This window comes from Vicia villosa, unplaced genomic scaffold (genome assembly GCF_029867415.1).
Source record: "Vicia villosa cultivar HV-30 ecotype Madison, WI unplaced genomic scaffold, Vvil1.0 ctg.000863F_1_1, whole genome shotgun sequence".
In the NCBI taxonomy this organism is placed as follows: Eukaryota; Viridiplantae; Streptophyta; class Magnoliopsida; order Fabales; family Fabaceae; genus Vicia; species Vicia villosa.
The window spans coordinates 208896-225749 of record NW_026705390.1 but is presented as its reverse complement, the minus strand read 5'-3'; the positions used below and the strand labels follow the sequence as shown (position 1 = coordinate 225749).

At 33.1% G+C, this 16854-nt stretch overlaps 2 protein-coding genes and 1 long non-coding RNA gene across 8 annotated transcripts; 2 read left to right on the top strand and 1 right to left on the bottom strand.

Annotated features, from left to right (window-relative positions):
- Positions 1–1250: 1250 nt before the first annotated feature.
- On the top strand, positions 1251–2264 carry LOC131631796 (uncharacterized). The gene has a single exon (XM_058902567.1). The coding sequence runs from the start codon at positions 1251–1253 to the stop codon at positions 2262–2264; it is 1014 nt and encodes a 337-aa protein (XP_058758550.1).
- A 6564-nt stretch (positions 2265–8828) lies between these two features.
- On the bottom strand, positions 8829–11956 carry LOC131631794 (uncharacterized). Of its 4 annotated transcripts, none has more exons than XR_009292812.1 (4): positions 11613–11956; positions 9712–11028; positions 9518–9642; positions 8829–9303 (listed from the first exon to the last, which is right to left on the bottom strand). XR_009292812.1 is itself a non-coding variant. In XM_058902565.1 (3 exons), exons 2-3 carry the CDS (start codon positions 10991–10993, stop codon positions 10130–10132), a joined length of 387 nt encoding a protein of 128 aa, XP_058758548.1. In that variant the 5' UTR covers positions 10994–11028; positions 11613–11947; the 3' UTR covers positions 8829–10129. The 4 variants fall into 4 exon arrangements, 1 of the variants encoding a protein (XP_058758548.1); XR_009292813.1 differs by having other exon boundaries at positions 10964–11028; positions 11613–11949; XR_009292811.1 differs by having other exon boundaries at positions 9518–11028; positions 11613–11955.
- A 1877-nt stretch (positions 11957–13833) lies between these two features.
- LOC131631767 (uncharacterized) lies at positions 13834–16577 on the top strand. Of its 3 annotated transcripts, XR_009292807.1 has the most exons (6): positions 13834–14323; positions 14421–14467; positions 14601–14979; positions 15077–15397; positions 15464–15596; positions 15853–16577. It is a non-coding gene; the product is annotated as an uncharacterized LOC131631767 (long non-coding RNA). The 3 variants fall into 3 exon arrangements; XR_009292808.1 differs by having other exon boundaries at positions 14421–14446; positions 14601–15397; XR_009292806.1 differs by having other exon boundaries at positions 14601–15397.
- The last annotated feature ends 277 nt before the right edge of the window (positions 16578–16854 follow it).

Here is a 16854-nt window from a genome sequence, read left to right as displayed (position 1 = left end):
ATCATAAAACAAAAATATAAAAGAAAATAAGAATATGAAATAAAAGTAGTGGGGTAGGGTGTTGAATTTTATTAAACAAAACTATTGTAGTGAGTAAAAGTTGAATGTGTGTTGAATTATAAGGTGGAAGAGAGAGAAGATGATGTGGAGTATAAAAAGTAAAAAAGTAGGGTGTTGAATTTGGAAACCATTGTAAATAGTCTAAGTCATTATGTATGAACACTTAAAAAAAGTAAGAATTGTTTTAAAATTTGTGATGAAAGAGATGAATTGTAATGTGAAAAATTCTTCTTATAAATACCTCATAATATGCCTCTTGAATGAATGACAATGCTTGAAAACTAATCAAAATTTAATTGTAATTTCTTAGAAAAGGTTTCATGAACATGTACAATGAAGAGGTATTACAATGTTTCAGATTTTTTAAAAGGATTCAAGAAACAATTGGTTGTATGTATGCATTAATTGATTGGTTCAATTGTAACCTTCAAAAAATATGCAAAAATATGCTAGATCAATCGATTGACTCTTAGCATCAATCGATAGACACTTCTAATTTTTCAATTCTTCGCATTTCATGTTGAAGTGTAATTGCGCATTCAGAGTATTTGTTGTTAGTTTGTTTTGGGTCATGTGTTGAGTTTTAGCTAGTTAGCTCAATATGAGCTTTACTATATATTGCATTTTCGCTTTTTAATGATATAATGTGTAGAATCATTCATTGTAACCGTCTTTCCAATTGAGTAAAAGTTAGTTACAATTTTTCTCTTTTTTTTTCTTTCTTCCATCATATTCATCTTCAACCTTGTGCTCCAAGAATTGATATCTAAAGCTCCGGTTCAAATCTACGGGAAGGGAAACACGAGTGTACGTGAGGTGTGTGATTATTTTGATTTCGGATTCATTCAATTCATAGTGAATTAAAGATCAGAATCGTATTAGAATCACATTTCTTGATTTCGAGGGATCGAGAAACACGAGTGTTTGGTGAGATCTAAGTGATTTCTTGCATAATACCGAAGACGAACGATGGAAACGCTAGTTTGAATACGAAACTTTTGGTGTTTGATGGAAAGAATTGAAATCGGTGGATGATTCAGATGCGTATGTTGTTTGGTGCTTAAGATGTGCTTGATCTCGTCAACGACTGATACACGTTGATTGTTGCAGATGCAACGAAAGCGCAAAGAAACGCGTAACGAGAAATGAAGATGAAGGATTAGAAAGTGTTGTTCTATATTCATCAGAGTATGGACGCGAATGTGTTTGTGAAGATCTCTTATTCAACAAAGACGAAGGCTACGTGGGACATACGAGTACGGTGCTATGGCGGTGACACATCAGTGAAGAAGGTGAAGCTTCAGTCTCTACGTAAGCAGTATGAGAATCTCAACATGGAGAATAATGAGAAGGTGCATGAGTACATCTCCAAAGTGATTCTTATCACTAATGAGATGAAAGCTTGTGGAGAAACACTCTCAAAACAAGTGATTATTGAGAAGATACTAACGTCACTTACTCTTCAGCTTGATTACACTGTTGTACCTATTGAACATTCTAAGGATTTGAGCACCATGAGAATTGTAGAGCTGCTAAGTAGTCTAAAAGCACAAGAGTTCCGTCTAACTGGGAGAACCTCTGAGAGAGAGGTAGAGCAGGCTCTGAAGGCGTCTTCTGATAGGAAGATTCAGAAGCCTTCTTGGTCATACATCAATAAGATACACGATGTTTCTCAAAAGTCAGAAGCGTCCAACTCTGATGAGAAGAAAAATCAGAAGGGATTGGATAAGCTTGACAAGAAGAAGATTCAATGCTACTGCTGTAAGAATTTTGGCCATTATGCTTCTGAGTGTTGGTCAAATAAAGGAAAGAAGTCAAAAGAAGCAAACATAGCCACAAAGTCTGATGATGAACCTATGATATTGATGACTTTTGAGCTTGACAATAGTGAATTGTCAAAATGGTGGTATATGGATACTGGCTGCTCAAATCACATAACTGAAAACAAACAATGGCTGATAAACTTTGACTCCAAAAAGAGGACAAAGATTAGATGTACTGGTGATAATTTCCTTAATGCCAAAGGAATGGGAAATGCTAGAACCAAATTGAAGAATGGTAAAACTGTTCTGATTAAAGATGTTTGGTATGTTCCAGACATGAAGAGTAATCTAAAGATGTTTGGTATGTTCTTAGTTACTATGAAGGACAATCTCTTGAAGTTGTATGATTCCAATCAGAAGATGATTATGCAATCTGAGTAGAGAAGCAAAAGAACATTCAAGGTGAATGTGGAGACAATCGAAACTAAATGTCTTAGTGTAGAAGGCACTGAAGGTAATAGTGAGTTGTGGCACGAGAGATTGGGGCATATGATATTCATAAGCTTGGGGAATCTGAGTTCTAAGAAGCTGGTAAGTGGTATTCCAAAGATTGTGAATCCTAAGAATTCATGTGAGATATGCATGAAAGGAAAGCAACCTAGATTTCCATTTGCATTAGAAGTGGTTCCAAGACCAAAGCATGTTTTTGGAGTTATGCATTTTTATGTGTATGTGCCATTCCCAGAACCTTCAATTAGAGGAAATAAGTAATTTGTGTCATTTGTGGATGATCTCACGAGAATGACATGGGTAGCACTCATCATGTTTAAGCATGAAGTGTTTACTGAGTTTCAGAAGTTTGAGGTGAAGGCAGAAAGACATAGTGGTCAAAAGTTGAAGATTATCAGAACTGATGGTGGAAGTGAGTATAACTCTACAGACTTCAGACAGTTCTGTGAAGAAAATGGATTTGAGCATGAAGTGACTGCTCCGTATACTTCACAACACAATGGCCTTGCTAGAAGAAGAAATCGTACTTTGCTTGATCTGACAAGGAGCATGCTAAAGGAGAAGAAGTTACCTCACTCGTTGTAGGGAGAAGCTGTTATCACTACAACATATGTGCTCAACATGTGTCCAATTAAGAAGCTAAAGAAAGTTGTTCCTTTTGAGAAGTGGACAAGAGATAAGCAAAGTGTGAGCCATCTTAGGGTATTTGGTTCTGTTTGCTATAAACATGTTCCAGATGCTAAAAGAAAGAACTTGGATGATAGAAGTAAAGTAATGTTACTAGTGGGGTACCACAGCACATGTGCTTATAAAATTTATCGTCCAATCTCTAAGAAGGTAAAATTCAGCAGAGATGTCATAGTGAAAGAGTCAGAAACTTGGGATTGAAACACGTCTAATCTAGTCTCTGGTGTTAGAGGTTCTAAAGGAAGTTTTTTCTGAAGATGAGTCAAAATCAGAAGATGATTCTAATTCTGAAGGTGAATCAGAGTCTGAAGGTGATTATGAAGGTGAATCTGACAGAGACTCTAGAAGTGATCCATACTCTAAAGGTGATTCAGATTCTGAAGGTTAAACTTCTAAAGGTCAAACTTTTGAAGGTCAAACTTCTGAAGGTCATGTTATTTAAGTTGGTAATTTTAAAGATGGCGTTTCTGAAGGAGGTACAGAAGCTTACATTTTTCCAGGTTATGTAGAAGACTTAGAACAAGTTCAGAGACCACAAAGAATGAGACAAATACCCAGAAGGTTTGCAGAGTTCGGCATGTCATGCGATACTGAAATAGACTCTGAAGGAGAAGTCATTCAGTGTGCCATGTTAGTAGACTCTGAACCTGTGAATACTAAAGAAGCACTCGAGAAGAAAGTTTGGCTAAAGGCCATGAAAGAAGAATTTAAGGTTATAAAAAGAAACAAGACTTAGGAGTTGACTGAGCTTCCAAAGGAGAAGAAAGCCATCAGCGTCAGATGGGTCTTCAAGGTGAAGTTTAAGCCAGATGGATCAATTGGTAAACACAAATCAAGGTTATTAGCTAGAGGTTTTCTTCAGAAACTTGGGCTAGATTATCTTGAGGTGTTTGCACCTATAGCTAGACATGAAACATTCAGGTTAGTGATTGTTATAGCTGCTAATAGGAATTGGTCTATGATACATCTGAATGTTAAATCTGCATTTCTGAACGGTCCTTTACAAGAAGAAATTTATGTGTCACAACCTCTTGGATTTGTGATAAAGAATCGGGAAGGAATGGTGTACAAGTTGCATAAAGCCTTGTATGGATTGAAGCAAGCTCCCAGAGCATGGAACTTGAAGATTGATTCATTTTCAAGAAGCAGGGGTTTGAGAAATGTGAGATGGAATATGGTGTTTATGTTCCACATACTTAAGAAAGCAATATGATTTTGGTGTGTCTTTATGTTGATGACATATTGTTGACAAGGAGCTGTTCTGATGAGATAGTCAAGTTTAAGAAGGTGCTGATGAATGAATTTGAGATGACTAACCTAGGAAAGTTGGTATACTTTCTATGGATGGATATTTTTGTACTCTAAAAAAGGTATCATTCTGCATCAGCTGAAGTATGAACTTGAGCTTCTGAAGAAGTTCGAGCTGACAAATTGCAAGTCTGCAGTCACACCTGCTGAGACGAATCACAAGCTGGATTCTAATGCCGAGGGTGATGATGTAGATGCTATAACTTTTAAATAGTTGGTATGCTCTCTAAGATATCTCTGTAATACTAGAACTGACATTTGTTACACAGTTGGTATGGTGAGTAGGTTTATGAACAAACCAAAGTGGTCATATTACCAAGCTATAGTTAGGATTATGAAGGGGACTCTGAAGTTTGGATTTTTGTTCCTTTCTGGAGCTGAATGTGAGTCAGAATTGATGTGTTATTTTGACTCTAATTGGTGTGGTGATAAAGTTGACTGAAGAAGTACTTCTAGATATTTTTTCAAATATCTGGGAAGTCCCATTTCTTGGTGTTTCAAGAAGTAACATGTTGTTGCCTTGTTAACATGTGAAGCTGAATACGTTGCAGGTACTTTGTTTGCATGTAAAGATATTTGGTTAATGAATTTGTTGCAGGATCAGAAGATCAAGTTGAGCAAGCCGATGAAGTTGATGATCGACAACAAATCTGCCATAAGTCTTGCCAAAAACCCAGTGTTGCATGGAAGAAACAAGAATATTGATTCGAAGTTTCATTTTCTGATGAATCAAGTCCATAATCAAGTGCTAGAAGTTGTGAATTGTAGCACCCAGAAGAAAATTGCAAATGTGTTGACTAAAGCCATCAAGACTAAACACTTCATCAATTTGAGTTGAGCTGTCAAAATGGGCCGAAGCCCATGGGCCGGCCCATCAGGCCCGGAAAAAATTAGGGCTTGGGCCTTATTTTTTGAGCCCATTTACATCCGGGCCTTTTTAAGCCCGGCCCTAAAAAGCCCTAAAAAATATGGGCCGGCCCGTATGGGCCATGGGTAGCCCGCCAGCCCAAAAAAAATTAATTTTTTTAATATAACTAGATATTATCCTTTCCTAATTCATAAGGGTATGCTATAAACAATTTGCGTATTATGTATTTTAATTTATTTTTAGTATTATAAAGGTATAAATATCAAACAAAAGTTGATGGCTGGACTTAATTTCAAACTAAAAGGTTTCATCCTAATATAATTATGTAGATAGTATAGAAAAGACACCATGATATATTCTAATTAAAAATAAGGTTGAAATGAGATTTAAAAAGTTATGATGTAATTTTTTATGGTAGGATAGAGTTAGTACAAATCATATATATAACAATTTACTTTAAAATAATATCCCATCAATTTAATTATAATTGTTATAAAATTTTATAACAGTTTGTTGTTATGATTGTTATAAAATTATAATTGTCATGAATATTTATATCTTAAAAGTTGTTGGAACAAGTTATTTAATTTTGTGTGCAAAATTAAATATAATTTCTGATGTATTTTGAATAGTTGAAATTAAGTTAATATGTTGTTTTACATTTTAATTGTAACTTATATAGATTATTTAGAAAATCGTAATTTTGGATATGAAAATTGATATATATATATATATATATATATATATATATATATATATATATATATATATATATATATATATATAAAAGTATTATTGCATTCAATAATTGTATGGTTATTAGAAAAATAAGGAGAAAATTTTATTTTTTTAGAAATAGGCCCGTTTAGGGCCGATGCCCATTTAGGGCCGGGTAGCCCGCAGCCCAGACAGGGATGGGCCTAGGTAGTAAAAAGGGAGCCCATTTAAAAATGGGCTTTTTAGGCCCGGCCCTGAAAGGCCCGAGGCCCGCATGGGCTGGCGCGTTTAGGGCTGGGTAGCCCATTTTGACAGCTCTAAATTTGAGGAATGGAATTTGTGTTGTTGATTTTAGCTCTGAACATGAATTAAGGGATGATGTTGAAGTGTAATTGCACATTCAGAGTATTTGTTCTTATTATATTTCAGGCCTTGTGTTGGGATTTAGCCAGTTGGCCCATTATGGGTTTTAGTATATATTGCATTTTTGTTTTGTAATGATCAATAGTATGCAGAATCATTCATTGTAACTGTTTTTCCAATTGCAATTAAGTAAAAGTTAGTTATAATTCTCTTTTTTTTCTCTCTTTCATGATCTTCATCTTCAACCTTGTGCTCCAACATTTCAAAGGCAAACAAAAATCGATTATTCCATAGTGTTAATTGATTTGTTTCCTTTGAAATAATAACTTTTTACCTTTTAAAAGATGTGCTCTGAATGTAAATCATGCATGAATGTTCAAGAAACAAAAAATAGTTTAAATGAAATGGTTTTGAGCACATAAAGCTTATATACATATGAATTGCCATTGTACCTTAATCTTCATGATTCAATCCTTTGATTTCCAAAGCTTATGCAATCTTGATATTTAATTCCAATCGTTTTCTTCTTTGATCTTTCTTCATTGATAAGCTTTTGTCTTTATCAAAACTAAGCTAAGATAGATGATGAACATTGTTTTCACAGTCGCCAAAATGTGCCATGAGATCGTCTGAATCTTAGTAGTCGTCGGAGAGTTGGTTTTAATCCATTTGAACTCACTCCCATTATCCACTTATCTAGTGAACATGGTAGATGATGCGTACCATCATAATGGATTGGAAGAAAGGATCAAAGATGATACAATATTACGAAAAAAGGCTTTTATCTCGGCTGAAAAAAGACTTTGATCTCAGTTGGGTGGGCTAGGTAACGAATGGGGTTATTTAAAATACGTCGCTTTTCACCTTAGGCCACTGGTCGAGGAGAAAAACAGGAAAACATGACATTTTCACCCTTTGATGAACGTGTCAACCAAAGGGAAAATACTTGAAAAAATGCATTTACTTCGGTTAGGGGAGTGAGGTAACGAATGGGGTGTGGGCATTCAAAACCGAACATACCCAATAGAAAACCGCTAACCGAACCGATCCAAATAGAAAACCACAAAACTGCACGGTTCGGTTTGCGATTTGTATTTTGCTAACAAAACTAAGTCAAACCAAACCGTATTATGTTACAAAATCTTAGAAACCATTATATATTTTTAATTTTTTTAGAAAAATCAACAAGTACTGTGTGTGTATTTTATCGTATTCTTTGTATGATATTTATTTTAATTTACATATTAACAAAAAAAAATTATTTATTTTTAAATGCTCGTATTATTTTTATTTGAAATGAAACTGCTACATATTTATTTTTGTTTTATTTTTAATTTGCTGACACAGATAAGAATGAAATTAAAAGAAAAAGTTTAATTTACATTACTTTTACACTTGTATATTAAATATAGATAATAAAAAATAAATTATATTATTATCTGGATAACTTAGTTACATGCATGCGCTTTCTTATAACTACAAATATAGTAATTCAAATTTATTTAAGAATGCAATTTCATGTGTATTTTTCTTTCGACATAAGATGAAATTGTAAGACACAATTCATATTTATACATCAAGTTATAAACTTATTTTGAAAATTATAAAATTATTTTATATTAATATATGAATGACTAAACACAAAATCATGTTGTCCTCTATATGTGTTGGCTTATTAATTTTTTTTGGTAAAAAAATTGAACAAACTGAACCGATCCAAACCGATTTTTTTTGGTTCGATTTTATTTCTTTAAGTCAACCACATTGCGAACACCCCTATAATGGTGTTATGAAAAGTGCGCCACTTTGCACCTCGGGCCACTGGCGGAGGGAAAAAAACTTGAAAACATGTAGAAGAGTTACTCCAAATCTTAACCATTGATTATCATTAATCTAACGACTTTAATTAAAAAACATAAAAAAACATGCAATTTAACCTTCTGTAATGCTTCCACGTCGTCACACTTTATAACTGCTGAAAAGCCTATTATCCCACCTTTGTAACTACTCAAAGTCACTACACTACGCCAAATAAGCTATTTAATAGCGTTTTTTTTTGTTTTTGATAGCACTTAAAAGTGCTATTAACCGCGCCGCTATTGTAAATATTTTTTGTTTAATAGCACTTTAAAAGCGCTATTAAAGTACTGCTTTTTAATAGCGTTTTTGCTTAAGCGCTACCGAAGTAGACATTTTGCACATTTTTTTATTCGCTTTTGATAGCGTTTTCAAACTAAGCGCTATTATAGGGCACATGTTTGATAGCACTTTCAAACAAAGTGCTAATATATGTCACATGTTTAATAGCACTTTCAAAGAAAGCGCTAATATATGGCACATATTTGATAGCACTTTTTCTTAAAAGTGCTATTATAGAATGTTTCATCAATAGCACTCTTTACAAAATGCTATTGTAATACATTTTAAATTTATTTTTTTATACAAAATTATTCTTTTGGTGTTCAAATATCAAAAAGCTACATTCAATTCAATACCAAATAACACTTTAAGTTACTCATTACATACATACTATGATCCATCAATACCAAATATTTTAAATCAAATCCACTTGTTTACAAATATCACAACAAGGTTTAAAAAAGTACTTTACAACCATGACATGTTCACTCCATGGGTACTAGCAAAACTGAGTTCTATTAGTCCTACAAACTCATACCAATATATTATGACATAAGTTGAAATTAGTAAACGTCTCTCAGAGACTTAAACTATGATTAATTATCGGGAAGAAGCCACTTATATTATTACAAGAGAGGTCCCTGCATAAATGTTCAACTCAAAATGGTTAATGTAAAAGAAGTTCATACAAAGATGTTCAAATCTAAATGGTTAATATAAAAGAGGTCTCTACATATCCGAACTTGAACTTTTAGTTCCTGCAATACACCACCATTACTAGCCAACATTGCTGATGTGGGTATGATAAGTAACCATCATTATATTCCTCTAAAGCAATACTGTCGCCTCTCCTTTAAGAGATCACTGACAATCTCTTCGCCATGTCAACTAAAATGGTTAATATAAAATAAGAACAAAAGCATGAGTTGAGTTTTGAGGTACACATTTCAAAATTAAGTAGTAGAAGAATAACTATGTATATTATTCTTGTCCACTGAGCCATAATTCATTTAGTACATTTATATTTTTAAATTCATAATGGACGTATAAAACACATTTTAATCCATTTGAAAATCACTTCCAAAGAAATACAAAAACATACCTATTCCAACTTAACTCCTTCATGTTGGTCTCAAGCTCCATAATTTTCATGTGGAGTTCATTTTCCTTTTTCAAGGATCAATTTGTTGAAGTTTCCAAGGCAATTCTTATTTACTTTTTTAGTCCCTGGCATAAAAAGTATTTTTACATTAAGATAAAGTGGGTATAAAGAAACAAACTGTTTAATTTCAGTACCTGAAATTTGATCACTGGTTAGTGAAGTATATAATAAAAAAGACCATCGATTATGGACCGTTAAAATAATGTTACATGTATGAGATGCCATGTACAATAGGATTGATGAATAAGTGTCAGTGATATGAATAGTCTCAGACAATAAATCAACTTGTGAATAATCTCATAATAATGCTAGAAGGATGTCTCCAAGTAAGAACATCATGATTCATAGTCTCATTCAAATGCACCGAAAGAAACTATAACCAAATAATTTTTCATTTTGGAAACTGTTGCCGTTAAAACCATTAAACCTCCTAAAATTGATTCAGTTTGCTCCATCAATTTCTCATTTGCCTTTTTGACCTCTGGAAGTGAAGACTGAATTGCAGCAGTGGCAGGTTGACCACTTGCTCTATTGTCTGATTCCAAAGTGTGTTCATTTAGTTTCACTATCACGTGAGTGAAACTCTTCCATGTTTCTTTGTTCACTAAAAGCTTCATTAGAGGCTTCTGAATCTGAACTAGCAGCTTTGTATGCAGAATCATTTGATTCCTTAGAACTTTCAGTATCATATTTATCATTATCAGTATCAGACATCCAACCCTTCTCATTGTTAAATAACTTTAACTTCCCAAATGCAAACTCCACAAATTGGCTGACTTGTACTGTATCAGAACCGATAACCTTTCTGAGTGCAGAATCAAAACCATTCTTCTTTAGAAAATCTGAAACAAAAGGTATCTTCCACCACTTTTTCTCATCATCAATTTCATCAAAGGTCTTATATTTAACCTAAAATACGAAATTTACTACAGAAGTCACTAAGCAAGGGATAAAAGGCCTTAATACTAATAGTCTTAGTAGGTCTTAATAGTTTATAAAAGGCAGACAACCTCAAATTATTCATATAAGCAAATTGAGACAAATTAAGCATACTTAGTTGCCACTTTCAATGATAAAGTGAATAGCGTATCTCAGGTTAACTGAATAACAACCAAATGTCATTTTACATTAGTCCTAGAGAATTGATTAGTTAATGTATAAACTATTAAGACCTTTTTAGAGAATACAATCTAATGCATGGGATAAGCATATGAAGTTCTAAAAACATAAATAGAGAGACACAATTGTCCACTAAAATGTAAACTTAGAACAAATGGCATAGACATCATGATGTTCACCAAAATACATATGCCGGTAATTTTTTTCCCATATTAAGAGCTTGTACTGTTGGTTTGTATTTATTCTTTTCTATTGAAATAAACATACCTCCAGCCAAACCATTCCACCGCCAGCCATTCCTCCCAATTCCACCAGTATTTCATGTGTATCTCCTACAACAACAAAAACATTATATGGTGAAAAATATGTAATCAGAACTTTAAAATGACATGTTAAGTTTATGTTAAGTTTATTTTCACCCTGTGCAATTTCAAACTTCTTCCACGGTTTCATTTATATATAAATAAGTGATATTACATTGTCATTTGAAAACTAAGACAGTGAGTTATAGCAAAAAACAAAACTTAGCTATTTATCATCATGGGGAATGGTAATAGGCAGAACAAGTCTTCATCAGGTTTCTTCTCTATTTTTGCATGCTTATAGAAATAACTTATACATCAACCTTTAAAAGAAAACTGATCAAATTGCTGAATTGTCTACTTCCTATATGAAAATTTATACATCACTAAACACAGAAAACATGACACAAATAGTTGAAGTGCTCAACCGAAATGCCGAATCAAAATACTAAACTGAAACGCCGAATTGAAATACCAAATCAAAACGCCAAATCAAAACACTAAATCAAAACATTGAATCGAAATGTCAAATCGAAGTACCGAATCATAAACAATAATCTATTGCTAATCATAAGCATTGAAAACATCAAAATTGACTTATTAGTAACATTTACCTTCTGAAATAAGCGAATCCAATACCGAATCACGATCTGAAAGTTGCGTTCATTGAAAGTACTACGTTCCTTTGTTCGCTCTGGGCTACTCACGAGCTGAAACCCTAAATCTTTTTCAGAAGATGATTTGAAGCCCTAAGATGAAATTGATTTAAGAAGATGATTTGAATGAAACTGATTTGAAGGCGATTTTGATGATTTGAAGATAATCAACTGTTGTACACCGAAAAGAAGATGGTTTAGTTTGGAGAAGATTTTCGATGGGGTTTTGATTTTTACGAGCTTCTGTTTCTGTTTTGTTTTTTTTTATTTTTAATTTTTTTAAATTTTGTTTTAAGAAAGTTAAAAAAAATAGGTGGGAACCAAAATTTCATGGGGGAAAACGAAATCTTTTTCTTTTACTTATTTATTTATTTATTTTATGAATTATATATTATAAAAACAATAGCACTTTTGTATAAGCGCTAATATAGAATTATAAAATAATAGCGTTTTCTAAAAGTGTTATCTTAATGAATAATATTAATAGCGATTTGACGAAAGTGCTATCTTAGTGTATAGTATTAATAGCGTTTTGTAAAAAGCGCTATCTTACTGAAGTTTAATAATAGCACTTTTTCAAAAAGTGCTATCAAAATCACATTGTCTGTATTCTATAATAGCGCTCGACAATAAAGTGCTATTATAGATGTGTTTTTTCGTTTATAATAGCACTTTCTTTAAAAGTGCTATTAAATTAAGCGATACAAAATATCAATTTTGGCGTAGTGCTATCTGCTTCTCAAGAATATCTGATCTAGTACTCGTCGAAGCGCCTCTTCTTCTAACTGATCCTTAGACGTAAAAAATATCCTAAGTCTTAGATGATTGGTGACTCTGTCGAAACCAATCATTTTGTCAAAACCTTTTTCGAGATTTTGAACATGTTTCGAGGAAAGAGATCCTAGTCTTATGGATCTGTTCTTGAGATTCTTCAAAACCATTGCTCAATATGTCAGTCGATGTTCCTTTCATCGACATAATTACTCTTGCCGAAGCTTGTCATAAATGATTTCCACCATAAATTAGTTTCTCAACGTGACTTGCTTTTGAATTTCTCTTAGTTGAAAATTTCAAACAAGCAACATTGGAGTGACGAAGGGTCACCTTTATATAGGGATGACGATTAAAAACGTCACTAATTAAGACAACGCGAAATGCGAGATACAATCATATGTACATCAATGGTTGAGACGAAAACAATACTTTACTTTAGTGTGGTGCATCAATATGAGCGTCCATTTATACAATAATTAAATAGACACCTTTCGTTAAATCAGAATTCATGTTGAGCCAGTCTTATAACCCGCCTGAAACATATATTAACATGTACCAACTTAAGTAATCGGTAGACTATTTTTGTTGCATATGTTTAATCTATCCAATATTATATAACCGAAATTAGATACTAGTATTACAACATACATACCAACATGTTACTCCATTGAGTGTACCGCTACCAAATTAATTGTGTAAACATGTGCTAGATAAAGTCGTCAATACCAATTTTGTAGTTGGTCTCAATAAATTAAGCAATTTCATCTCTCATGAAAGAAACTTAATATAACATATATACTCCTAATGTTCAAAATATCTAATGAGTTTGGAACTTTGACAAGTTGAGAAGAACAATCTAGAATGACAACAAACAATAATAATTGTATAAAGGAAGTGTCGGCTATACAATCACAATAGCTAAGCTAATTGGTAGACTTGTCCATTTCAACACCAAACAAAGCAGTTACCAATCAACTTTATTACATTATTAATAATGATATTAATGAGAAATATTCATAAGCAATGACATTCTTTCATACAAGAACCGTACACGTGTTGATTTTTATGGACCCTACTTAGCACCATCGTTACTTTGTCGGTAAATGATATGCTATTATAAAGTGTTTTGGACGGCTAATTACAAGAGATTAATTTAACTAAAAATTTAACTACTTGCTTCATGTTGTTACATGTGACTTGGTTTCCATCATAAACCTTTAACTAATTAACTAATCAACAATGTCTTTTTGTTTCTTTATTATTATTATTATTATTATTTTTATTTAGATTCTTTCCGAATATTCTATGAAGTATACGTACATATAAGAATGCTGTGAGACTTTGATATTTATGAAATATATATTTTTATTGTATAGTTTTATGACCTATTCATTTATTTTATTATTTGCTTCCTTTTTGTTATACCTTCGCGTGAAAGAAATTCAATGAGTTAAGTTGTTTGAATCTACAATATAAGAAAGTTTATGGGTCTGGAAATACCAAAATTGTCCTGCTGTTTCATTAGCATGCCACGTGGATACCTTCTTAGCCTTCTACAGTATTCTATTTTTGAAATGTTACGATTTCTGGTTTTTGCAATGCCTTCTCTCTCTTGCTACATCACTTCTTTCTATTTCTCTTCTTTCATATTGTTTCAATATTTCTATTTCTCTTTCTCTCTCTTCTCTTTTTATACGAAAACTGAGTCTTCTTCCTCAACCTCCCCTTCTCTTCTTCTTCCTCTTCCTCAACCTTCCTTAACCTCCCCCCTTCTTTTTCTTCCTCACCTTCATTCTGTAACAACATCATCACCATCCTCTTCTAACTCTTTTGTGGTTTATTTTTCAGGTTATAGACTGGATCGAGTTTTACCGGTGAGTTTTGAAGCTTAAAAGGTATGGGTTTTGTTTGGTTTTCTTATAAACTTAGGATTTTGATTCTGTAGTTAGGGTTTTTGTGGTTGATTTGATGATTTTGTGGTTTATTTTTCAGGTTATAGGCTGTATCGGGTTTTACCGGTGAGTTTTGAAGCTAACAATGTATGGGTTCTATTTGATTTTTTATAAACTTAGAATTTTGATTTTGTAGTTAGGGTTCTTATAAACTTAGGGTTTTGATTCTATAGTTAGGGTTTTTGTGGTTGATTTGATGATTTTGTGGTTTGTTTTTCAGGTTATAAACTAGATCGAGTTTTACCGGTGAGTTTTGAAGGTGACAAGGTATGGGTTCTTTTTGGTTTTCTCTCGGGGATTATTATTATAGTTATTTTCTATTTATATATTACTTATGGTTACTGAAAGGAATTTTTGTAAGAACGGGACATTGAAATTTTCATTTTTAGCCTTACAATAATCTGTATGCAAAGTCTCTCCCTGTTTTGATTCAAGAGGAAATGTAAAAGTGATTATGGCTACCAACAGAATTGAAAGTCTTGATCATGCTTTGTTACGACCTGGTCGTATTGACTAATATGTAACACCATTATTAAGTTAACTTTGGGTGGATCATAGCTACTCATTTGTCTCTGTACTCGACAATCCTTATTATCCCAGTATGTTGTTGTTCCAACCCATTAAGTAGCATTTACAACATAATCTTAATTTATCATTTTATCTATCTGTAGATACATATATTATCTTATGCTACAGGTAGTACTGTTGTTTGGTTATGGCCCTGATGCTCCCCCTAGGAAGTTATTCCTGCAAAGGAAGAATCTTGAAGTTCATGATTTCAAGGAGGCCAATTGTGCTTTTTTTTGTTCTGGGCTTTACTGTGGTCGTCCTACGTTTTAATCCTCCCACTGCAGATCACAATTGTTGGAATAAACCTGAGTAAATTAACGGGGAACGACCTCTCTTACAAGTGAACACATCCTCTTCCGGATCAGATGTTGCAGGTGAAACTACAGTAGCCATGGCATCAGCGTCTTTGGTTTTCAGAAATACGAATCCTACATATTCAATGGACAAGTAAGCATATTGCTATTTTCATTTCGAATAATTTTTACGCGAATTTCTAATGACAACATTAAACAGGTTCATGCCTATGAAAGATCAAACCGAGTATATAACTACACATTGGATCCATGCGGTCCTGTTCATATCACGGTTGGTGACGGTAGTAACTGGGAAAAGATGGCGATTACTCATGCGGATGAACCACGAAACTGTAAAGGATTATGCTTTTTTATTAGTTGTCTACCTTTATGTAGTTTCTCAGTTTTTTTATATGGTCTACTATTCTTGATATTGTTTAATAGAGACGTAAAGTTGTTGTTGTTACTATACAGATGCAAATAAAAGCAGTGTTTGTAAAAAACAAAGTTTGGACCGTTAAAGATGCTACTTTTGTTTAAGATAAGTGCTTCTTTAACTATTAAGCACATGCATCTGCATGCTTATTCTTGAATTTTTCTTTTTTGTAGAATATGTTGAAGCTTACAGAAGGAATATTCAATTCAATGACAAGGAGAGAATTCCAATAGTAGATTCTCATCTCTCAGATGCTCGCGTCTATATGCTAGAAAACCCTAAAGAATTTGACGTTGTAAGGCGATGGTTGCTACTAATTGTTAGCTGAAGATTTCGTTTTATATTGTTTGTCCTTCGAAGGAGTTGAGAATTGAAGGAAAGATGGTTACTGATGGCCATCCCTTAAAAAGTGAGAGAATGGCTGCTGATGGTCATGCCTCGAAGATACAGACTTCTAAGTTCGTTGAAGATAGTGGACACTGAAAGACTAATGAAAGCATATGTCTTCGGGACTTAGATAAAATTCATAGAATATGTATTCAAGTATTACTACTTAGCGTGTTTTTTTTAGTAGTGTTTGTTTAATACACTGCCACGCGTCGAAGACGGACTCAGGCGGGAAGATTTGAAATTCGAAGACGGTTTCGTAACCGTTCAATAACAGATGGCTTCGCTAGAAGTTCTGATGAGAAACGTGGCAGCAGATTAGTGCAGGACCGTTAAGGTCGAAACTAGTATAAATAGGGGTTTTTATGTTAGGATTCCGTGTGTTCATTTTGTACAAATCACTCACATATTTACTCAAGTATCAAGTGTTACGAGAAAGAGTTCGCTGAGAAAATGTACGTATGACACCACCATTTTAATACATGTGTATTATATTTCATTTTTGAATACATTTCTGAGGTACTGCATTCTATTTATTTCTTGTCATTTACATTCCTGTATCTTTATTTTACTTTCGAATTTACTTTCATGATCATTTACTTTTAAAGTCTTTAACGTTTCTGCAGTTTAAGATTCTTTATGTTTTAACAATCTTTAAGTTTCATATGTTATGTTATTTATCTTTCTTGTTGAAGTTATAATTACATATAACGAAGCAATTACCAAGATTCTTGAATCGAACAATACTCATCGAAGAGGACAAATTACGAATATGATTCAAATGAACA

Coding starts and splice junctions, on each gene's coding strand:
- LOC131631796 (XM_058902567.1), top strand. CDS start 1,251: ATGGACGCGAATGTGTTTGTGAAGATCTCTTATTCAACAAAGACGAAG.
- LOC131631794 (XM_058902565.1), bottom strand. CDS start 10,993: ATGGCTGGCGGTGGAATGGTTTGGCTGGAG. Junction 10,487..10,963: donor GTGGAATGGTTTGGCTGGAG/GTATGTTTATTT, acceptor TTCGTATTTTAG/GTTAAATATAAGACCTTTGA.